The sequence below is a fragment of the Eschscholzia californica genome, unplaced genomic scaffold (genome assembly GCF_041429995.1).
Source record: "Eschscholzia californica isolate CP2 unplaced genomic scaffold, dmEscCali1.0.p SCAF_3, whole genome shotgun sequence".
Lineage (NCBI taxonomy): Eukaryota > Viridiplantae > Streptophyta > Magnoliopsida > Ranunculales > Papaveraceae > Eschscholzia > Eschscholzia californica.
This window is the reverse complement of record NW_028238420.1, coordinates 310,999-334,857: the sequence shown is the minus strand read 5'-3', so window position 1 is coordinate 334,857 and position 23,859 is coordinate 310,999. Positions and strand designations below refer to the sequence as shown.

Sequence of the window (23,859 nt, the reverse complement as noted above, 5' to 3'; positions counted from 1 at the left end):
CTTTCCCTTCACGAGGCACTTTGCATTTAAAGGTATGTAACTCTCATGAAGTTTTTAGAGGAGAGAAATACGAATTATCATCCTTGTAACATTGTGATTTTATCACTTTTTTTTTGTTGAACTACATTGTGATTTTATCACTTATTAATGGAAAATGTTTCTCTTGGATCAAAAAAAAAAAAAAAAACTTAGGCGGGTTATCGTGATTTTCACATTCTGATAATGTATCAATGTCTTGTAATGACTAACGTAGATCATAGTCGATTTCTTAAAAAAACGTGAAATGGATGGGGGGAAATTTTCAGTTGGTGACAAAGGTCAAACACGGATAAACACAATAATATACGCTATGGTGAAAAAGTGGTATACATTTTCCCGCCTAAATTTTCCTTCGTTTATCTAACTGTGTTCAGAAAGGAAACCAAACACGAAGGCGGAAAGCCCTAATCAATGGATGAAAGAGACGAAAGGGAGATTGAGGGAGAGGAGGTAGATGACGCAACATCAAACGTATTAAGAGATCGTTTTCGTCTTTCTGTCATCTCAATTGCCGAAGCCGAAGGTTTTCATTCATCTTCTAATTTCCTCATTCAATCTTCTTTATCTTTCATTTTTCTTTTCCGATTGATATTCTAATTTTGCAGCCAAGAAGAACAATATGGAGATCTCTCAACCAGTCATGGTTTGCATTTCCGACCTAGCATTCAAATTTACAGGTTCAAACCCTATTTTCCTTTTTACTGATTAAAATGTCATTTGTTGATATGTAAAGTTGGTGTTTATTCTGTGACCTAAATAAATAAATTAGATCTGGTTTAGGGTTTAGGTGAATGCTGGGAAGACATACTTGGTGTGAATTGATTTGCCATCTACCAACTATATATACACACCGGGGTAGTCCGTCGGGTATCTGACATTCCAGTTAACAATGTCGGGGCTTGGAAGAATGGGAGTAAGCAAAGATGAGAGGAGGGGATTAACAAAAAAAATAAAAATAATAAAACCCAATGTTTTAAAATACGTTTTTACGCCTTGAGGTGCTATGCTCTATTGCTCTCACAAGGCGAGGCATATGCCTCAATGCGTAAAAGGCGTAAACTACTAAAACATAAAAGGTTATTTAAGATGCACGCGTTTTATTCTCAAGTTCAAATACGTTCGCCTCGAGGCCTCAGGTGTCCGCCTCGGCTTGAGGCGTACGGCTTGAATTTTTTTTTAAAACACTGATAAACCCCATTTGTTGTTGTGATACATCAATTATTTGTGAAACTATATACCATCATCTAATGTCGACGTTTTATTTGTGTGGCTTATTATTACAAGTTTTAAAATAGTGAATATGTTTTTCTCTTGGCACCAGAACAGTTGGCTAAAGATCTAGAGCTATTCGCACAACACGGTGGTCGAAAGACTGTTAACAAGGAAGACGTTATTCTTTCTGGTAAGTGGTAACATTGTTAAGACTTAAGAGACAAAATGATCTCTTGAAATTCAATATTTCACTAGTTGTATTTCAATATGGATCTTACATGTTTTCTTTCCCAGTAAGTAAGAAGTCATTGTTTAGCTAGGTTGATATATAAACATTTTCTGGCTGGTGATGCTAGTTTAGTGCCAATGTAGTTTTAGAACAAATAGTTAGGCTGCAACGTCACAGATTATCTGAAAAACATGCTATTCTCCTCTTTTTTCAAATTCCAAGCTTATATGCTGATAGTTGTTGGGGACTAGATATGTTTTGGCTCGTTACTCATTAGAGTTTTCATAAACTAGTTTCAATCATGTTATCTTGAGTTTGGCATCTTTATATATTTTCCTTGAAGATATTCATTTTCAAACATTAACACCAATGCATGAATCCAACTTGTTGGCAGCACATAGGAACGAAGACTTGACTTCCTCTTTAAGGTCCTTCAGCAATGAACTAAAGGGAAAAGAAGCCCAATCTGAAAAGAAGCGGAAGAAAACTACAAAAAAAGACGAAAAAGCACCATCCGATGTGCTCCATATCTCCTGATCTTTATAACAGGACGACGAAGAACGTTTCTTATTTGCCTTGAAGAAAATCAACTTTTGCTACTGTACCCGGCCAGAGGTGACTCTTGTAACTACATTACAAGTCTAAATCACTAAAAGAAACTAAACACAACACTGAAACATATATATTTGCCTTAGAATTGATAAGGTGTTGGCTTCGAGTACCCACTCAGTGGGACCTTTCAAATGACAGGAACCTAATCCATGGTATCTCCAACGGGTTGTTTGTCTCTGGGTATGAGCAACCTACAGTCATTTTGCTCACCGGTTGCAAACCGGGTTAGGGAAGTTTATCGCCATGGTTGGTTGGTTGAACTTGAAACAAAGCAAAGTAATATCCATCTCCTAATTGACAAAGCATGGTAGTTTTTTGATTCATTCACTCGTTGAGCAGAAACTGAACTCTTTATAGTCTCATCATGAGATGTTTTAGGTGATTATAGCATTTGCATGCATTTCGTTCATTTAATTTGGTTAGTCAGGTGTTAAAACAAGAGGGAAGTGTACAAGCTCTCCAACAATGGGTGTTTAGAATTTTGTTTGCCAAAACTGAGCTCTGTGGTTGTTAAGTTGCAGTTCAATTATTACATTCTTTTTCTTTTTGGTTTCTAATTTTCATCTTCTGCTACTTCCTAAATTTGCTTATTCTTTGGTGGAGCTTCCAATTCTTGAGTTGCATATCTTAGTTCCAGTGTCCAATTTAGTCAAGTGCTTCCGAAGTTGGGGACAGGAAAACTGTGTTAGTATAGGGAACAGCTAGAACCTTTCAATAGTCAAAGCCCTCAAAGAGAAGTTATGGGCTAAGTTATGGCATGATGAAACATGCCCAAGTTCTGGTACTGTTGGTCTAACTGTGAGGCCCAAGCTTATTAGAAGATGTCTGATTTGAAAGTGTTGCTGCTGCTGGGGCTGCTGTCGAAACCTTTTCTTTGGAGGAGCAGAGATTATGTTGGATTTGGCAGAAAGCCTGGTCTAGACTTTCAGATTGAGTCATACCTTTCTTATGTGGGGGATGGGTCTCCTATTATTTCTTGTGTGTTTTGCCATTTATTCAACATTTGATACTTTCTATAAAAGTAGACACACACCAATCATCAACTTAATATTGGTGGTGGATAAGAAAGAAGTGTGGTAGTACCCCAGCAGTAGATAACTCGAAAAGTATGGGGGATGGGATGGACAAATAAATGTCTTTTACACATGGTCCAGATAAGCTTTTCTTTTTATGTCTGTTAATAACCCTTCTTTCTCTATTTATTATACTACTAACATTTAGAGGTGTTTTCTTTTCTATTTGTCTGTTAGTTTCTTTATATCGATCTATTACTTTACTCCCGTTTCTTCAATGGGTTGGATCACTTCGAAACCTTTAGAACCAAGTTTTGTGTTTCTTATTTGGTAGGTTCACCATAAAAGAGGAAACAGTAAGAGGGGACCGGCCATGTTCACAGAGTGTATCTCTTTGAAAATTCATCATCATTAGTAATCTTTTAGATTAAAAGGCGGTTCATTCATACAATTTATGGTTTTCGATCATCATCTTATATATATATATATATATAAGATGGTACTTGTACTAACTTATTTTGTTTATGTTTTTACTGTAGTTTTTTTATTTTTAAGAAAGAGTTAGATTTAATTATTCTTTAGGCTCACTTTCTCAGTAGACAAGATCATAAGAGGGATATTTGGTTCTTTTTTATGTAATCATGTTGTTTCGTTACCTCATCCAATTTGTCACTCTCTATTTTACCCTAGTAAGGGTCTTCATTTATATTAAAAACACAGTAGTCATTTTCTGTCTTTGCATAGATAAACAAATACTATTATTATTGTTTTAACTGTAAATGTTCGTTTCGGATAGAACTTAGTTGAACAGAAAGAGAAAAGTCCAGCCAAGAATGCAACCCTTTCTGTAAGTCATTTTACACTCCCTCGACAGTATCAAATGTAGAGTGTACATCTCTCAGTATTCAACGATTTCACTTCAGCATTATGATGGTACTGTGTGTATCCGAATTTTTAGATGTATGATGAATTTTTATCTGGAATTGACTTCTTCGATAAATAAGATGCTCTTGACTTCAAATTCTAGACCCTCTACAAAGTTTTTTTTACTACAGATTGTAGAAATTAAAATTTGGTGGGTGTTGAAAAGGTGAGTTTTTTTTTGGGTTGCATCTGGCAGAAGCACCCCAGAAGATGTAACCCATCTGAGTTAGTGCTTTCTTGTTCCACCGCGCCACCGTGTGGTGCGATCCGAAGCTGTGTTAACTCGGTCAACCAATCTGCTGGATCTGTGACATTTCACCCCTTTCAATCCACTGTTAGATCTCTATCCCGATCTATAAAATAACACGTGCAAAGCACAAAGTGTGCCACTAAAGCACTTGAGCCACACTCGTTGTAATTTGTTTGGTGCAAACCACACAAAACTCTATCAATTCTAACTGTATGGCACACCTAAGCCACGCGCGTGTAATTTGTTCGGTGCAAACCACACAAAACTCTATCAATTCCAATTGTAAACGCAATAACTCATTCGATGAGAAAACCAACAAAGAACTTGGCAAAAATTACATTATCTCTTTCATCATATGATTGATATATAATATACTACTGTAGTAACGAAGAGTATGATAATATTTGTCTTGTTCGTTTAGAATGGGGACCCACCCACGCACTTGCTAAAGAGTGGTGTTTCTCCTTCCCGGCGCAAGCACGTGCTATGAGTTCCTTTGATTTCCGAACAAATACCCCACCACCACCTATCTTCCTTTTTTTTTTTTCTTTCCTTTCCTTTACTCTAGTGTATAGTATAAAGTTTTGATCATTCAAAACATCTCTCATCTCACTTTTTTTTTTTGTTGAAGGATCTCTCATCTCACTTGAATGTATCATCGGTTGATATTGTAATTGTGAAAGAAATTTCTATATTAATTTTTATTCATTCAATTCAATTGAATTGATGATAGTCAGCAGTCATTTTCTATGGCAGAATATTTTAAATATAAAAAAGATGGAAGTAGTTTCAGTCTGAGTCCTCTCTCTCTCTTTATTGCAATTTGCACATGTGTACAGAGGAGGAGGGGGGATTAGCTAAGGCTAGTTGTTGGGGTGGTAAAGGCACGTGGGTGATGAGATGTATTAACCTACTTTATCAACAATGGTGATAGGGAGACTCCGTGGAGATACTCCCAAATGTGCTCCCTTCACAAGACAAGGTCATTTTAGTCTTTTCACTCTGACAAAACAGTAAGGAGGACTGGACTGGAGGAGGGAGTTATTGGTTCTTCCTTGCCTTAGGGATCTAAAAATAAACAATATTTTATGGGGTAGTATAATAATCAAGACTTAGAATAACTGCTTCACTGACAAGTCCTGACCTCAATACTTTAATCCATCACAATTATAACTAGTTTCCTTTGGGTCTGCTGGGGTTGGCTGAATATGAAGAAGCATGTGTTTGCCTACAGACATACTTGGCCAAAATTTGAGTTGCATTTGAAGGGTTTTAAGCAATTCAGTATCTCAGGAGAATCTTTCTTAAATCCATCCCTTTTCCAAAGCAAAATATTTTTTTTTGGGCGGTGAAATTCGCAATCGCCGACGGTCTTTAATATTCTTTTTTATATATTTCGCTCCTTCTCTAACCACTACCGTCGTCACCACATCCGACCACCAAACACCACTTTTTTCTCTACTCATTCCCTTTTATCTCCTCAAATTTTACCGTTTAAACAAATGGATGGGTTTTCTCTGGAACTTTCTTCTTCTAAGACACGCAGAAAATTTCAGACGAGAGAACCCCTTGTCTTTTGCCAAAACAGTGAAGATGGAGTGAGAGAGAGAGACAAAAGAGATTTAGGAGAGAGAGAGAAGGAGAGACACAAAGAGAAAAAAATTGGAATGGTGGCGACAGTGGTGTTTGGAGTTGGTGGTTGGAAACGGAAAGGAAATTTAATAAAATTTTAGCATTTATTTAAAATTATGTATCTCCTAAATTTTCAAGAATGAAAAAACGGGTACCAATTTCAAATTGTTTGTTTAATTATGTATCTCCTAAATTTTCAAGAATGAAAAAACGGGTATCAATTTCAAATTGTTTGTTTAATAGCTAGTTCAATTTTGTTTAGGATTCATTATTTGATTGGACACATGTTAAAAAAAAAAATTTTAAAAAAAAAACACCCAAATCTACTACTCAGCAAATCCAACTCCACCACCCCTTTTTTTTACTAGATAACGTGACTATCCAATGTTTTGGTGTCAAATGATATTGGCATATCCCTCAACAAAAAAAATACGATATCGGGATGGGTCACTTTCTTTCCTCCTCATTCCACTTTTCAACCACCACTCTCTTTCTATCACTTTCATTTTATTTAGAGTTAATTCCTATATGGCCCCCTACTTTGTGACCAGATTCCTTTATGGCCCCCTTTTTTCGTAAATTCAAATATGGCCCCTTATTTTCATGGAAATGTCCTAACTACCCTTCCTTTAATTTTTTTTTCAAAATAAAATCAAAAAAACAAACATAATTCCACCTCACTTCCCTCTCCACCACTTATCTCTCTCCACCTCACCTCTCTTCCCAAATCATCTCTCTCTCTCTCCAACTCACCTCTCTCTCTCTCTCCAACTCACCTCTCTCTCTCTCTCCAACTCACCTCTCTCTCTCCACCTCACTCTATCTTCTCCGATGAAGTCGCCGGCCGGAAAATTTTCCGGCCGGCGACCTTCAACCTAAAAAAAAAAAAAAAATTTTTTTTTTTTTTTTACTCTCATCTCCCTCTCTCTCTAAAAACTCCGGCGAAGGGAAGCCGGAGTACGGGTCTGTTGAAGAACAGACCCGATCTGGTCTGTTCAGATTCTACTGATGGTGATGACGTTAAAGCAAGTCTGAGACAAAACCCTCCTCTTCCTCCACGAAAGGTACCTCCTCCTCCTCCTCCTCCTAGAGAGTTTCCTTCATTTTCTTCTATAAAACCCTCAAGCAGTTCGTCTTCATCTTTCGATGAAATTCGAAAAAACCTCTCTGAATTTCGTCGGAGATCATCTGTTCCACCACCACCACCGGATAATAGATCTTCTTCACAAACAATCTCATTTCAAGAGCTGTACAAGAGAAATGTGATTGAAAAAAATGAACAAACAACTAATACTACTGGAGGAAACCCAAAGAGAGAAAATTCATTTGAATCAATTCGTGAAAGTTTAAGACAACTTAGATCATCTACAGCTAATCAATCTCAAAATGATCGATTCAGAGGAGGAGGACAAGATTATAGAGGAAACAATAGAACAATTGATCCTTACTCTTTGAAATCATTTAAAGATAGTTTAAAGATGAGACCTGATGGTTCAGATTCAGGTGGTAATCAATCAATGGTATTAGGAGGATCAGAAGTTTTACTTTCTTCTGTTTTTGGCAAAGAATTGAGACCCAAATCGGAATCCGAATCTCAGGCGATGAAAACTGAGTTCGTGAAGATGTACACTTATGGAGAGTTAGGAGAGAAGCTTGCAAAGCTTCGACCCCTTGATAATACGAAGGGTTTTTCTTTGGAGGAATTGAATGATAGGCTTAGGAAGCTGAGAGAGATGGAAGAAAAAGAAATGGATTCGAGGATTGGTGGTGTATTGTTTAAGGAACTTAGAGAAAGTTTGGTGAAGATGACTGATGATAAGACCAAGAAATCAACAAGTACGTCTCTCACTCAAATATGATATTGATTTTATTTCGTCTTGTAACAAATGGCAGTTCATTTTAGTCTTCCAATATGAATTGTCTGAAAATTTAACGCCTTGTTTGGCCAACGGGGAAATAATTTGATCTGGTCTGTTCTTCAACAGACCAGATCGGGTCTGTTCTTCAACAGACCAGATCGGGTCTGTTCTTCAACAGACCTGTACTCCGGCGAAGGGAACCCCCTTCGCCGGAGTTTTTAGAGAGAGAGGAAGATGAGAGTAAAAAAAAATTTTTTTTTTTTTTTTTAGGTTGAAGGTCGCCGGCCGGAAAATTTTCCGGCCGGCGACCTTCATCGGAGAAGATAGAGTGAGGTGGAGAGAGAGAGAGGTGAGGTGGAGAGAGAGAGAGGTGAGTTGGAGAGAGAGAGAAAGATGATTTGGGAAGAGAGGTGAGGTGGAGAGAGATAAGTGGTGGAGAGGGAAGTGAGGTGGAATTATGTTTGTTTTTTTATTTTATTTTGAAAAAAAAATTAAAGGAAGGGTAGTTAGGACATTTCCATGAAAATAGGGGGCCATATTTGAATTTACGAAAAAAAGGGGGCCATAAAGGAAGCTGGTCACAAAGTAGGGGGCCATATAGGAATTAACTCTTTTATTTATCACATTTATACATATGCATATATTCATAAATTTGAAACAATAATACGTTGATAACAACCAAAGAGCTTGATAGAAACCCATATTGCCTCTAATAAACAGTTTATGCATTTTTTTTTATGAAGGAAATAGTTTAGGCATTTACTTCATTCTTTTTATAGAATATGTTGGTTCTTAATTGATTTGTTGGCATATAATAGAATTTAACAATTAATAATTTGACTAATATATTTAAAGCGCACTAACAAAGAGAATGAATTAGCTTTCTAGCCTAAGGCGTTTTAGTGCGAAAACACCATTTGAATAGGTTAAGATAAATAATATTGTAAACTACTGTTTTCCCAAACTTAATTTGAATAATTTTTCTATTGACAACAACTGTACGTTTATTCTAAATTTTAGAGATCCCATATCCATATTTTACTTTTTAGTAGGAATAGGATTCATGATTTACGGGTCCGTGGGTATATAGACCAAAATAATATTCAAAGAAGGTTTATGATCCAATCTTTCCAAAATATGGATATTTAGTCCTTTTACATTATGGACATAATAACCCATTCTTTATGAGATAACTACCGTCCATGTCCCTCCTACAAAAATCACGGGATTTTTAATTTTCTAGGGTGAATTTGGAATGTTTCTAATGTGGGCGTGATTTAGGGGATTTAAAGCAGCTAAGTATAAATCCGAAATTGATTTTTCTCTATCTTCTAACCGTTTTGGAAGGCAGATCTATTTCCAAATCAATTCAAAAAATAATTGTAACCAAATCAATTTTCTCTCTCTCTTTACAGATTTGGAAACCAAATCAATTTTCTCTCTCTTACTATGTAATTTTTTTTCGATTCAAATCAATTTTCTCTCACTTAACTTTCAGATTTAGAAATAATATATTTTCTAGGATCAATTTAGCGTGATTTGGGGGTTAATATACAAAACATATATATATCACTTTCTCTTACTTAACTTTCAGATTTGGAAATAGTATATTTTTCTGGGAACATTAAAGCAACATATGTTTTCGTTTTTACTCATACATAAATAAACATAGAATACAAATTATGAAACAAATACGTAAATTATGTATTATTTATGACGAGGAAACCATCTTTGTCAAGTATACAACATAATTTATCAAATGTATGTAGGTCTTGTTCAATAAATTACACATAATTTCTTTTACATTACACATAATTCCTTTTACATTACACATAATTTCTTTTACATTACACATCCTTTACTTTTTGTTACAAAAAAAAAGTACAAAATCTTCGTTGGTTCAAAAATGGTGCCCATCCATGTACTCTCCATTAGTTTCGTTGACTCACTTTGATTTGATGATTCTCTTTGAAATTTCATCTGGTATATCAAATCTACACACATAAATACACATACATTAAAGAAAAAAAAATCATATATTGTATTATAAACTACATGTACAGTTTCGTAAATTATATATAATGTTTGTCAAATTTTGACAACATTTGAAGGTTTTCAGTAGTTTGGTAAACTTATCAAGGCTACTATTTTGGGTGAAAAGTACACGTAATGGTAAATAAATAATACATAATTTATGTGCACTTATACGTAAATTATATACATAATGGTAAGAACATGAAGATATACGTAAATTACATATACTTTGTTGCAAAGTACACGAGATTTGATAGTAAAGCGAAGTATTTCTACTAATGAAATGAGTACTGTTTTGGTGTTAGAGCACGGGTAATGTTCTATAAATTACCCATAATTTACTATAAATTATGATAATTTACGATAAAGTACATGTACTGTACATTCTGTTATGAGTAACCGTACGAAAGAACAAATGTTTCATAAATCTGTACGGATTGAAAACCAGATCTGAAGAAAAAAAAAAGAGAATATCATTAAGCATAAACTACAAATCTAAAGATATCTGCTATGATGATTGATTGCAATAATGTCAAACTCGAGTTGAAGGATTAAGATAATTTACGATAAAGTACATGTACTGTACATTCTGTTATGAGTAACCGTACGAAAGAACAAATGTTTCATAAATCTGTACGGATTGAAAACCAGATCTGAAGAAAAAAAAAGAGAATATCATTAAGCATAAACTACAAATCTAAAGATATCTGCTATGATGATTGATTGCTATGATGTTTGATTGCAATAATGTCAAACTCGAGTTGAAGGATTAAGATAATTTACGATAAAGTACATGTACTGTACATTCTGTTATGAGTAACCGTACGAAAGAACAAATGTTTCATAAATCTGTACGGATTGAAAACCAGATCTGAAGAAAAAAAAAAAGAAAATATCATTAAGCATAAACTACAAATCTAAAGATATCTGCTATGATGATTGATTGCAATAATGTCAAACTCGAGTTGAAGGATTAAACATATAGATTAAAAACATAAATGAAATTTTAAGAGAGAGAAAGAAAATAAACATCAAACATTCGATTGATGATTGATAACATGATCTCACGAAATATCAGAAACAACAGAAGATTACACATAGATCTAAAGAAATATGATATTATCACTGGATGCAAACATAACATACTAACTTTGAAGGAATCATTGAATAAGGAATAAACATAAAGATCTTAAACAGTTATGAAAATTTTAGGGTTTTAGTTATGAATCATTGAATAAGGAATAAACATAAAGATCTTAAACAGTTATGAAAATTTTAGAGAGAGAAAATAAACATCATACATTCGAAGTTAATGAAGTTAATGAATTAGTAAACAGATCTTATAGATATGTTTTAGTTATAAGAAGAAATATTAGATATTAACAATGGTGTATATAAAGATTTCGAAAGTATTAAACCTGATAAATGATGAATTTGGACAGCAATATAATGTAGAAGAAGAAGATTTTCTGAGTTTCATGGAGGTTTGTCAACTGAATCGATTTTAAAGAGATCAAATAAAGAGTTTCCGTTACTGAAAATAATGAAGATATCCTTACTTTGAATAGAAACATGATTGGAGAGAAATATGGGAGATAAATATGGAAAAAGATATGCATAGATTTCGAAGGTAAATCAGTTATAAAATATGGAAAGGTTAGATTAGGGATTATGAAATAATATTTATTCTAGAGATTTGTGTTTTCTCTCTAGATGAGACCAAATGGACTAGATATCCATTTATATTATTTTTTTGGTTTTAAAACCCTTTATATGATTAGAGAAGATTATATCTACTATTAGGACTCGTTTTTTGGGCTATAAGCCCAAAAATTCTCATTGAACTCTGATAATAAAATATAAATAATGTTATATGTGAGATAGTTTTTAAGATCTTTTTTTAGTTCATATCAAAATAATTAATAGTTGTTATAAGCATAATTCATATTTTGATGCATCAAACCTATTAATATATTCATATTATTTAAAGGAAAAAAAAAAGTCATCCACCAAATATTTGTGTTGGATGTGAACATTATTGTTTTGGCAATTTAAACAATAGGCAATATCCTCAACAAAAAAAAAAACAATAGGCAATATGTGTTTATCCTTTAATCTTGACCCATCTAAATGTGTTTTTCCACTTCTTATCTTATAGTAATACCAAGACCAAATGCTTGTTTTCTTTTGCCGATTTCTCTCCATGTGGATGGATGCCTATAAATTTTGTCGTGTACACTACAACCACATGTGATGGAAGATGGTTGGAGAGTCTTATTAGTGCCTGGTTACCCATACCTGACCCTGTCTCGTATTGGGATCTCACCATTTTGTAAAATAAAATACAAATTAGAATAAAACATAGCATTAAATATAAGTGGATATGAGTGAGTGGGTGGTGTATAGTTCCCAGTCCAGCTCCATCCAGTGTTGATTTTTTTTTGTTGAAGACCATCCAGTGTTGATTGGAAAGAAGATAATTATAGAGAGAGAGAGAGGGAGAAAAAGATGGTACTAGTACCAGTTAGTCAGTCGTATCAAAATACTTTGCGTTAAAATCACGCTGTTTCTTACTTTTTTTCAATTTTGTACGAACACCCCTCAAATCAAATATTCAAATCGAATACCCCTGACATAACGACAAAGTCAAGCACATTCCTAGGGCTTTCAACTAAAAAAAAGAAGTACATTCTTAGGGTTAATTATGTCTTTCACATCTTCTCCCCATCGAGATATTGATATGGGTGTGATTCTCTAGCCTCGTCAAATACACAAATACTAATTAGATTCCTGAATAAACGGAAGATGGATCAAGAAAGGACAGTAAATAAGTTTTATGTCATTGTTCTACTCAAATAGCTACTCTACTCTACTTCACTTCCCTCCATATATATACTTACTTTAGGGATCCCTAGACCTTAGAATATTATACTCGTACTTAATGTATTGGACTATAGAGGATGCTGGTAAGCAAGTAAAATAAATAGAGTTATTTATTTATTTATTTTTTGTTATTCCATCACCTACTTCTTTTTAGATAAATTCTAAAAATTATTACATTTAATATCTCGTGAATAAATGTATGAATCAATGAGTTCAGTAACTATCACCTTTATAGATATGTTACACATATTTGGGTCATAGCGTCCATACAAAAATCTATAATGAATCGAAGACGTGACTTTCTGATTTTCAGAATAGATGCACGACCAACTGACTAAACAGTTGTTGGCTACAATAACCTTTTAAAGTTATTATTATCATTAAATTGAAAATTAATTAATTGGATAGGATCACTCATGGAGTGAGATGAAGAGAGCAACAAAAAAAAGAGATGAGATTGAAGAAAAAGAATTCCGACGAGGGTCGCCGACCAACGACCTTCACCGGCGATGTTAGAAGAGGGTGTGTTGCGGAGAAAAAAATCTGATTTTCCACCATATGAGATTTTGTACCTCATGAAGTTTCCGTCTTTCTCCAAACAATAGACCTTGTTCAGCGAATGAGTAACACATGCCCAAATTTTATTTCGTACAGACGGTGGTAAAAATGTGCACTTGATGTTTATAAAGGTTAGTAAGTTAATGTATTCACTGTCAAATTACAAGCACTATGTTTTACCAGTCCCTTAGTATGAAATGCATTTTTTAAGAAATGTCACGTCCACGAAACAAAAACGTAACTCTTAAATGAAATTGGAAGTAAGCATAAAACATAAAAATGGAATAAACAATTTTTTTTGAAAGGGTACATTGAGAAAGGAACTTTCCCCTTCAACAACTTTTTTTTCAAAACATAATTTATCCGACCTATCTTTTTCAGTGATCTTCATCAATTCTTATAAAAACTTCGATAAAGGAACCTTTATAAAGATGTATTTTGTCTGCCAACTAGCTAGATAGCGAGTCACCTTATTTCTTTCTTTATAAGTATGTTTTGTTGTTGAAGTATTCAGATGACACCTTCACTTAAATAATGTTTCTCTATATTCTCCAACACTATCATGTATGGTGCGCACAAATAGAGTTAGTACGAGACTAGTGCTTTCCTGAATTCGATGTTCATTTAGCAAGAAGCCACGTTTAATTCTTAACAAAAAAAAAAAAAGAAGCCACGTTTAATCCAATTCCCAATCTTTTCAGTTAATGAGTTGTGATGGTCGAAGTTACAATTCGTCGGTGTCGAAAATCGAAGTTACAATTCCTGCAATCTAACCTTTAACATTTTATCCAATGATTACATCGAAAAAAATTCATTGAATAGAGATAATCATTTGAATATAAAAAAAATTGAGATTAGAGAGTGATGGAAAAAGAAAAATATCTTGGAGTTGATTAGTTTGGTGGGTCACGAAACAATTTGTTGGAAGCGTCCTTATCCACCATTTTAGTACACTAGCAAATTAGAAACCACCAATTTTTATGTGAAGGTGGGGGGTATAATAGGAAGAAGAAATTCGGGTGAATAGAACGGACGGACGATTTGGTCTATGTTGAATCAAAGGACAAAGTTATTATATCCAATTCCCGTCTTTCCCGATCCCGACCAACCTTATTTTCTCTCTCTATACTTTTTTTTTGATTTGCTGCGGAATTCGCCGGGAAAGAGCAGCTCGAGTCCCTTGCCGGTCACTTCATTGGCATTTCCGGCAGGGATCCGAGCTAAATCTAGAGAGAGAGAATTTTGTATGGTGATTTAGCTTGCAATGCAGGGAAAAGAAGAAGAGAGAGAGAGGATGGATCAAACAAAAGTTAGGAGGTTGAAACACGGCAGAGATTCCATCATCATCGATCTCTCTCCTTAATAAAATCATCTTGCTTGTGCTGTAATTTATTCGATTTCTCTGTTTCTCTCTCTATCTATCTATCTATCTATTTCGTCCGAGGAACGAAAAGGAATACATCAAGACAGAGAAGGAAGAAGAAGAAGTTTGTGGTGAGTTTTACTGACTACCTTTTCTTTTTTGTTTCCTGTGATCGGTTTTCTGCTTAAAGGTGGTTTTGGCGGGGGATCAATTCTCAATTTTTTTTACTTCTCTCTCTCTCTCTCTCTCTCTCTCTCTCTCTCTCTCTCTTTCTCAGTGTTTGTGTGGTTTCGAGCGATCCTTCTTTGTTCTTCACTCCCGAGACAAAAAAAATAACATTTTTTTTCTAAGCTTGGTTTTTATCGATACATTTGAGCAGCTGATCTTGTTCGAGGAGAAGCTGAATTAGGAGGAAATTTGGTACTGGTTTTTTCGATGCTAGTTTTTTTTTAAGTGTTCATCATTTCAATTTCAGCTGAAATTTTTGATTTAAATTGATCATCTTATTTAGTAACCAGTGTCTAGTGTGTATGAGGAATTTGAGAACAGATGAAAGTTTTGATCTTGATCATTTAAATTTCTCAAAGGGGGAACTTTGAATTTCAGGTTTTATAATTTTCAAGTTATAGGATGCCTTCTGAAATAATGGATCAAAGTAGTTTCTCTCCATCATCATACTTTCTTGAAGAAATCCGTCTACCAGCTGAGGTACTTATAGTCTGACCTAATCTTCTACTGTTCTTCGGATAGATTATTAATATTTCACCCCTTTTCTCATTTATCGATTAACTTCATTTTTGTGCTTCATTCTCATTCATTTTATCTGCAGAGGCAGGCTGGATTTCGAAAACCTGAAATCATGTCAGTTCACCAAGGTGAGGGAGGTTTTTTTTTTATTCTCACTAATAATTGAAGTTACAGTTATTTTAATCTTGTTTTTCATGAGTGTTTGGTTGGTTGATTGATTGATAATTCAAATATGATGTATTTTCATAGATCATCTACCTCATGATAATGCCATTTGACACCAGGGCTGGGATCTCATCTGAGAATATTTTGCCAATCCGCGAAACGATCTTCTATAGATATATAACCCTTACTTTGTAGTTAAAGCATCATTATGTAATGAATTATAAGATATGAATCTCTACATGCTCATCTCTTCAGTAGCAGTAAGCCAGTGACAGCATTCAACTAATAATAAATAAATGATGTTTTGAAATGCAATTTTGGAAGATGCATCCAGGGAAACTTGCATTGATATGATGAGCAAACTTTTTGTGAGAAACTAATGACGATGTTTCTGATTTCTGTACCGACAAAACAGAAATTTGTATTCCTCTTCTGCCCATTTTTGTAAAGACTAAAGAAAGTTAGGCCATCTTCGGACATAATTATTGTTCACATAATGATCTTTATCAATACAATTTTAGTTGATCTGTGTCTTGCAGTAAGTTAACCTGCGCTTAAAAATATATATTCTGAAATCTGAAGCATTCTTTCCATTTGTGGATTTAATTTAGTTTTGATTAGTGTGGCCAATTGGAGTTGACGATTTCCCCCGAACAAGGGCTTTAGACAATGGCTACGGCTAAGTAGGATATAATGTAACTCCTAAAGCCATGGCCGTGCTGTTAGTATTGGTGGCTGTTTCCAGCGACTGGTGCTCCCACTTGTTCTCTCACTGAACGCTGACCAAATAGTAAAGGCCTTTTTTTTTCATGGGACAGCAATTTGGCTTTTATTTTTTCCCTTGCGAACTAAGCTTTATTGGAATTTGTAGCCATACAGATTTCTGAAGTCAAAACTCTTGAAAATACTACTGTCTGAATGATTTTATTTTCCCAGAAGTTGGAAAGGGTGGAATGCCAAGAATACCTGGAAGCGAGTCAGTTGCATCATTGGCAATGGAGAAACTCATACCCATGGGAGCTCAGTCAGTAGAGGGCGGGGGATTCCCTCAGACATTTCTTTCCAAGAACCAGAGCTCCAGGCTTAGTTTAGAACGGAATGCGGTGGGAGCAGAAAGAACAACCAATATGCCCATCGCTTCTTGGGGAACCATAAATAACAACATGGAAACGAGGTCAAACATGTTCGGACCTGCATCTCATGCTGTCGGTAGTAACAAGATTCACATTGGGGATCAATATGAAAATGGTCTCTTCTCAAGTTCGTTGTCTGAAGTATTTAACAAAAAGTGTAAGTTTCTAAGTTTGGATCAATCTGGAACTAATTCTTATGTTGATGTATGCACATAGGAAAGTAAAACAAGAATCACCTAAAGCAAACAAAACTAGGTAATTGTGGCTGTTGATTGCAGCACCCATATGGCTGAGCCATGAATCCGATTTCACATCCAATATTGAACTGCTAATGCTGTATCTTAGTGCGTCCTACTGATGTATTTTTATGTAAAGGTACATCTAGGCAACTCAGGTCTATTACCACTTCTCCATGGCTGCCAAATATTAGTACGGAATATGGGAATGCATATTTTAATACCACTTTCAAGACACTTAATCACAGGAATTGGTATTCTAAATATAACCACAGAAGCAGGTACAGCTGAAATGTTGACTAAATTCATTAACCTTGTTCAGCCTGAAGTCAGTATGAATCTTATGACTGGATGGATTATGGAAGCTTGAAATCTGCCTTCATTATTTGGTTTGAAGTCCACTAGACCTAATAGCATAATCATCATGATATCTGTTGAGCTTTTTCATATACATCATCTTTGTTGATTTTGTATCTCCAGTTTTGTTCCTTATTTAATTTTTCCTGTGCAGTGAGCTTATCATCAAGTGATATTCTGTTTGGTCAGTCTGTGGATGCCGTGACAAATCCCTATGAAGAAGAAGAGCCTTTTGAATCACTTGAAGAACTTGAAGCCAACACTATTGGTAACTTACTTCCTGATGATAATGACTTTCTTTCTGGAATGATAGATGATCTTGACTATACCGCCAAGCCAAATAATGCGGAAGAAATAGAAGACTTTGATCTGTTTAGCAGTGGTGGAGGAATGGAACTAGGTGGAGATGAAGAAAGAAACTCAGAATTTGCTGGAGGAGCTTCTCAGCAGGGAGGACTTAGTGCTGCACTTGCCGGCGAACACCCTTTCGGTGAACATCCTTCTAGAACCCTTTTCGTGAGAAATATTAATAGCAATATTGAAGATCCCGAACTGAAGGTTCTTTTTGAGGTAGTTTTTTTGTTTGCCCGCTTTACCATTTTATGTTACTGAAGTCCTTTTGTTGTTGAAATGATAAAGTCTGTAGTTTTCGTATCTGTCACTTTGGTCATGCCAAAAGCTTGAGTGTGATTATTCATGCTAACAGATTCAGTTTTGTTTGCTCAGCAATATGGAGATATCCGTACTCTTTATACTGCATGCAAGCATCGCGGCTTTGTTATGATCTCTTATTATGATATAAGGGCTGCATGTAATGCAATGAGAGCGCTTCAAAACAAGCCATTGAGACGTAGGAAGCTTGATATACACTTCTCTATTCCAAAGGTATGATCATATTTGGTGCCGTGCAGCCTGCCCACTATTATACAGTTGTTGTGACAGTGTTGCTATATCGTTACATATTGTGTAATTCTCGCACCGTGTTGATATTTTGAGTTTTTAATTCTCAGGATAATCCATCAGAGAAGGATACTAACCAAGGAACTCTTGTTGTATTCAATCTCGACTCTTCTGTTTCAAATGATGAACTTCACGAGCTTTTTGGTGTTTATGGAGAAATCAAGGAGGTGAGATTGGTTTAGTAGCTGAATCTGTTTGCTGAGTATCTCTGAGATATTCTTTGAAACTTCGAAGTATTATTGATTTGGCTATCCTTCTTGGTATAGATACGTGAAACACCACACAAGCGCCATCACAAATTTATTGAGTTTTATGATGTTAGAGCTGCCGAAGCTGCGCTTCGAGCTATGAATAGGAGTGATATTGCTGAGAAACAGATTAAACTTGAACCAAGCCGCCCTGGGGATACAAGACGGTGGTATTCTCTAAACTGGCCCTGCAATTTTCCTATATCATTTTATTCTTCCTGGGATTAAATTTCTTTCTAAATAACTTCATAATGTATTCTAAATAACTTCATAATGTATTCTATATAACTTCATAATGTATTCTTAACCCAATTTTTGATAGTCCTCTGAGGTATTATATCTGGGATACGAAAAGATAAAAGGGAATTTAGGAGTTGGAATAGAAGCGTGTATGAAGTTGCGGGGAAAGAGGACAGACCAACACAAAAAAGTTTGTTACTGGGTCTTCTTTTCCGAGGGGAAATTATATTTCAAAATTTGGTAGTAGTGTCTTTCTCGGATGTCTTTGTCCTATATTCTTTTTCCTCCTTTTTCTAAGGATGGTTGTATAAGCCAAAATTGGTTCAATTAACAAGAATCACATAACTTTGAATCCAAAGCCTTTAGAGCAAACATCCCAACATAATTATTCCCTTCCCTTGTTTTCTGGGTTATCGGTTCAGTTGTTGCTACTTGCTTACAATAGGTTCCTAACTAAGAGTACATTCAGACAGAAATGGTGTTTAACCGATCAACTTAGCCCAAAGTTCATCGATGTAGTGTTTATAGTTTATTGTGTTTAATTGAACTTTCCCTTCGTTACAGTTTTATGCAACAAATTTACCCTGATATTGAGCAAGAGGAATCCAGTGCTGGCCAGCAACATGGAAGCCCTCCTGATAAGTCACCTTCTAGATGCTTTGGTACAAGTCCTATGACTCGTTACTGCTGTGAAAAATAAATTGTGCTTACGAAAATTCCCAATTGCTCTTGTTGTCTAACTTAGCATGTTGTTTTTCCAGGTTCTCATGGACCAATGAGCTCTAGTTGCATGGAGAACGCAGTTGTCCAGGGCCTTCACTCTGCCATCCGAGCACCTACAAATCAAATAGTTGAAAATAGATTTCATCATGGATTATATTCTAGTGTTCCTCAAAGCTTACCCTCTCCGGCCCGGATTGCCTCAATTGGCCGTCAATCTGATTTTGGCGAGCCTAGACTGTCTTTGGGTCAAACGGACTTGGGGTTTCGACCCATGCGAAGTTTCCGTCCTCATTCGCTGCCAGAGCATCACGACGGCTTAGCCAGTCTTTACAACTCTTCTAGCACCATGGCAGGTGTGACTGCAAATGCCAGTCCCATACCATCGGAAGAGCTCGATAACAGGCACCCTCGCAGAGTCAGCCTTAATTCGCATTCAATTGAACACAATGAAGGCAGTAAGTTCTACTCGCCAAAAGAATTCAGTCTGTGCAGTTATCTTCTGTTATATGAGTTAACTGCTTATGAACATTCACTTTCTTAGGCGTTTTTTTGAAGTGTTGAAATTGTAAGGAACAACTCACACTGTGAAATACTATAGGATACACAATGTTATACAGTAAAGTTTATAGGAGTGAATGGTCTAAGAAGGAAAGCAAACACATAGAGTTACAGTTCAAGTACCTTTTAGTCTATTTCCTTATACTGATCATTTTGTTCCCTGGAATGAAGGAATGCATATCTGGCCCAATCTTCCATTTTAGGAATTTTGCAATAACCTATTAATGAAGTGGATATACTATTTGTTAGTTTCCTATTGTTGCTTAGTGTCATTGGGACTTTCCCAGATTAACTATATTTTACCTAATTTTATTAATGCCTTCTCTCTTTTCGCAGTTTTTGGTTCTGCTGGTAATGGAAGACACCCTCTTCATGGGGATCAGTATTTGTGGAGCAACTCAAACTCTTATACTTCCCATGCTCCAAACTCCATGATGTGGCCAAACTCAGCATCATTTGTAAATGGAGTTCATCCTCATGCTTCACCTCAAATGCATGGATTTCCCAGAGCACCAACTCATATGATGAATGCTGTTCTACCACCTATACACAACCACCATGTGGGATCTGCTCCAACCATTAATCCATCTGTCTGGGATAGACGACATGCCTATACAGGGGAATCTCCTGAGACATCCGGTTTTCACCCCGGCTCTCTTGGGAACGTAGGGTTTACTGGTTCACCACATCAAGTCGAACCTTCTTCTCGGAACCTCTTTCCTCATGTTAGTGGAAATTGTGTGGACTCGGTTTCATCTATGAATGTCATATTGCATTCGCCACAGCAGAGGTACCACATGTTCCCTGGCAGAAACCCGACGATTCATATGTCAAATTTGTTTGATGCTCCTAATGAGCGAATTAGGAGCCGTAGAAACGAAGTAAGTACAAACCAGCTTGATAATAAGAAACAGTACGAGCTTAATATTGATCGCATTGTGCACGGAGAAGATACTCGAACAACTCTTATGATAAAGAACATCCCTAACAAGTATGTATATGAATTCACTTTCCAAGTCTTACATCTTTCATTTTCATATAATAAATCTTGATCCAGTATGTGATTAATTTGAAGCTGATCAAGATATTATGTAGTACTTAATAAGAGCATATGTTCTTGGGAATTCAATGATCCAGTATGAGCCACCACTTCGGTTGGTTGTAGCCCAAGATTATGCTTGATGGGGAGGGGTGTTACTTAGCTGGGCTAGGCAATATCCTCTCCTGTTCACCAAACAACCTGGTTTACTTTCTATATTTCCTTTTAAAGAACGGACCATGACATTTGTTTTAATTATACGAGATAGTAACATGTTAGTTAGAAATGGATATTGCTTTTATCATAGTTATGTGATTCTTCAATGAGAAGAAAGATTAGGGAAGGATTTTAAGGTTCTTTATTACTTTTTGTGGCTTATTTTCGTTCATTTGTTCCTATATATAGGTATACATCTAAGATGCTTTTGGCTGCCATCGATGAACACCATCGAGGAACTTATGATTTCATTTATTTGCCAATTGACTTCAAGGCAAGTTTTTTGCCTTCAAGAAATATTTGTAATGTTAACCTATTTACTTCATTTACTTATAACTTACCATATTCATGTTCCTAATAAGTTATTGAATTTCCTTTACATTATTTATTTCAGAACAAATGCAATGTGGGGTACGCATTTATCAACATGACTGACCCTCTCCAGATTGTGCCATTCTACCAGGTTTGGACCACGTGTTTTATAATGTTAACAACTTTTCTTATATTTTCTTATGGACTTACTCTTGTCCTTTACACTTCATTGGGAATGAAAATTTTAAAAGGAACGAGAACTTCTTATGTTTCAGGCATTCAATGGTAAGAAATGGGAGAAGTTCAACAGCGAAAAGGTCGCCTCACTTGCTTATGCCCGCATTCAAGGGAAAGCTGCTTTGGTTACACATTTTGAAAACTCAAGCTTGATGAACGAGGACAAGCGATGCCGCCCTATTATCTTCCATTCTGATGGTCCAAATGCGGGTGATCAGGTATATTTATCGCTTCATAGTTCATACATTAATCTAGACCAAAATTTAGGCTAAAATTAGGTGTTCTCTTCTTATCTTTATTGCTTTTTGCATCTAAAGTTGTACATACATAATTTAAAAGATATCATTTGTAATATTATTGCATTAGTTGTAGATATCGTCATTGGTATCAAACCAAATATGGTTCTTTACATCTATCCTAGACCAATTCTGTACACGTCAACTACATAGAGGAATGCCAGAAAAAGTTTATTAGTGGCACTACTTGGTTGTAAGCATGTCATAAATAGGTCTAAAGGGATGTCTAGGCAACATTATTTGATTGATAAAACTTGTAAAACCTGAAAAACCTGAATTTGGAGATGTTTGCTCTATGCAGGAGCCTTTCCCAATGGGAGTTAACATTCGATCAAGATCTGGGAAGAACCGCACGAATAGCGGTGACGATAATCATCAAGGAAGCCCATCAACTTCAGCAGATGGGGAAGAATCCAACATGACTAACTCTTCATCGGGGTCTGCTAAGGACTTGGAGTGACCAAAACCTGCTTCTCTCTTGGGGCTACTAACCTTGTAACTGAGAGCAAAGTAATACTGCATCATATCCGTTCTAATGTCTAGTAACTCAGTATCAGGAGACAGGACTGTGTGATTTGTCTTAAATTTTTGGCATTCTGAATTCATTTTCTAAACAATTTTGGGAGTTGGGATGTTTTAGATAGTCCCATAGGAGGGACCTTTGATTCATGTGAATTAAAACTTGTACTAGACTGAGATATAGAGGAGGTTCCATCATTTGGCGAGCTTCGAGATTTTTGGTCGATGATGATGAGAATGTACAGGAGTTTCAGAACAAAGTGGAGTCATTTTGGTGCGGCAGCGGAGGAGGCTTCTTCTCTCTGAGGTGGGCGGTTTGGTTCTCAGTCATAATTTGTGTTGTTTTATGACTATTGGGGAGTGAAAACCATAACAGTAGTGGTATTAAAACTGATGTCATTGAATTAGAGAGAGAGAGAGAGAGTTGTGGTACTCTTTTAACTAAGTTGGTGGGTGACTAATTTTCCTTTTCCAAGGAGGGTTTGTTAATCTTAATTAATACCAGATTTTACTCTACTTGTTTATTTTTTTGGGTTATTTCCCTAATGGCCCCCAACTTTGTGACCAGCTTCCCGCCTGACCCCCTTCCGTTATAGCACCGTTTGTCTCTCTCTTCCATTTCTTTTCTCTCTCCTCCAACATGTTTTCTCTCTCTGCCACCTCGTTATAACCAGCCACATCATCGTCTTCATCGACCAACCAAATTTCCGGCCGGCGACCTTCAAACTTTTTTTTTTCTCTCTTTCTCTCTAAAAAAAAAGAAATCTTTTTTTTTAGATACTCCTCTCTCTCTCTCTCTAAACTCCGGCGAAGGGGGTTTCCCTTCGCCGGAGTAGGTCGAAGTCAACAGACCTTGAACAGATCTGTTCAAGGTCACGAAATGACCTTGAACAGATTGTTCAAGGTCACGAACTGACCTTGAACAGATTGTTCATGGTCACGAACTGACCTTGAACAGATCTGTTCAAGGTCGACTTCAACCTACTCCGCCGAAGGGAAACCCCCTTCGCCGGAGTTTAGAGAGAGAGAATCTAATTTTTTTTTTTTAGAGAGAGAAAAAAAAGTTTGAAGGTCGCCGGTCGGAAATTTGGCCGGCCGGCGACCCTGCCGGTGAAGACGATGATGTGGCTGGTTTTAACGAGGTAGCAGAGAGAGAAAACATGCTGGAGGAGAGAGAAAAGAAATGGAAGAGAGAGAGTACCGGTGGTATAACGGAAGGGGGCCATATGGGTATTTCTCGTAAAGTAGGGGGCCAGGCGGGAAGC

At 36.0% G+C, this 23,859-nt stretch overlaps 3 protein-coding genes across 7 annotated transcripts; all 3 read left to right on the top strand.

Moving 5' to 3' along the window:
* The first annotated feature begins 365 nt into the window (after positions 1–365).
* Positions 366–3,762, top strand: LOC147547405 (Histone superfamily protein). Of its 2 annotated transcripts, XR_015238910.1 has the most exons (5): positions 366–562; positions 645–716; positions 1,361–1,441; positions 1,875–2,095; positions 3,440–3,762. XR_015238910.1 is itself a non-coding variant. In XM_086672508.1 (4 exons), exons 1-4 carry the CDS (start codon positions 451–453, stop codon positions 2,015–2,017), a joined length of 408 nt encoding a protein of 135 aa, XP_086528634.1. In that variant the 5' UTR covers positions 366–450; the 3' UTR covers positions 2,018–3,314. The 2 variants fall into 2 exon arrangements, 1 of the variants encoding a protein (XP_086528634.1); XM_086672508.1 differs by lacking the exon at positions 3,440–3,762 and having other exon boundaries at positions 1,875–3,314.
* Positions 3,763–5,203: 1,441 nt separating this feature from the next.
* Positions 5,204–7,833, top strand: LOC147547404 (uncharacterized). The gene is made up of 2 exons (XM_086665445.1): positions 5,204–5,261; positions 6,911–7,833. The coding sequence occupies exons 1-2, from the start codon at positions 5,204–5,206 to the stop codon at positions 7,768–7,770; spliced, it is 918 nt and encodes a 305-aa protein (XP_086521571.1). The 3' UTR covers positions 7,771–7,833.
* Positions 7,834–14,105: 6,272 nt separating this feature from the next.
* Positions 14,106–23,110, top strand: LOC147547403 (protein MEI2-like 4). Of its 4 annotated transcripts, none has more exons than XM_086664951.1 (16): positions 14,209–14,739; positions 14,886–15,028; positions 15,215–15,316; positions 15,438–15,483; positions 16,457–16,810; positions 17,401–17,816; positions 17,973–18,131; positions 18,257–18,373; positions 18,473–18,624; positions 19,259–19,356; positions 19,456–19,872; positions 20,312–20,966; positions 21,420–21,504; positions 21,625–21,693; positions 21,818–21,997; positions 22,377–23,110. In XM_086664951.1, exons 3-16 carry the CDS (start codon positions 15,239–15,241, stop codon positions 22,533–22,535), a joined length of 2,985 nt encoding a protein of 994 aa, XP_086521077.1. In that variant the 5' UTR covers positions 14,209–14,739; positions 14,886–15,028; positions 15,215–15,238; the 3' UTR covers positions 22,536–23,110. The 4 variants fall into 4 exon arrangements, with proteins under 4 accessions (XP_086521078.1, XP_086521076.1, XP_086521077.1 ...); XM_086664953.1 differs by having other exon boundaries at positions 14,226–14,739; positions 18,473–18,621; XM_086664952.1 differs by lacking the exon at positions 14,886–15,028 and having other exon boundaries at positions 14,106–14,739; positions 18,473–18,621.
* Positions 23,111–23,859: the final 749 nt, after the last annotated feature.

What these genes read in the sequence shown, in the direction of transcription:
- LOC147547405 (XM_086672508.1), top strand. Translation starts at nt 451, where the DNA reads ATGGATGAAAGAGACGAAAGGGAGATTGAGGGAGAGGAGGTAGATGAC. An exon ending in CCTAGCATTCAAATTTACAG is followed by an intron (nt 717 to 1,360) that starts GTTCAAACCCTA and finishes TCTTGGCACCAG; the next exon opens with AACAGTTGGCTAAAGATCTA. An exon ending in GGAAGACGTTATTCTTTCTG is followed by an intron (nt 1,442 to 1,874) that starts GTAAGTGGTAAC and finishes ACTTGTTGGCAG; the next exon opens with CACATAGGAACGAAGACTTG.
- LOC147547404 (XM_086665445.1), top strand. Translation starts at nt 5,204, where the DNA reads ATGGTGATAGGGAGACTCCGTGGAGATACTCCCAAATGTGCTCCCTTC. An exon ending in TGCTCCCTTCACAAGACAAG is followed by an intron (nt 5,262 to 6,910) that starts GTCATTTTAGTC and finishes TGGTCTGTTCAG; the next exon opens with ATTCTACTGATGGTGATGAC.
- LOC147547403 (XM_086664950.1), top strand. Translation starts at nt 15,239, where the DNA reads ATGCCTTCTGAAATAATGGATCAAAGTAGTTTCTCTCCATCATCATAC. An exon ending in GTCACCTTCTAGATGCTTTG is followed by an intron (nt 19,357 to 19,455) that starts GTACAAGTCCTA and finishes TTGTTTTTCCAG; the next exon opens with GTTCTCATGGACCAATGAGC. An exon ending in ATTTGCCAATTGACTTCAAG is followed by an intron (nt 21,505 to 21,624) that starts GCAAGTTTTTTG and finishes TATTTATTTCAG; the next exon opens with AACAAATGCAATGTGGGGTA.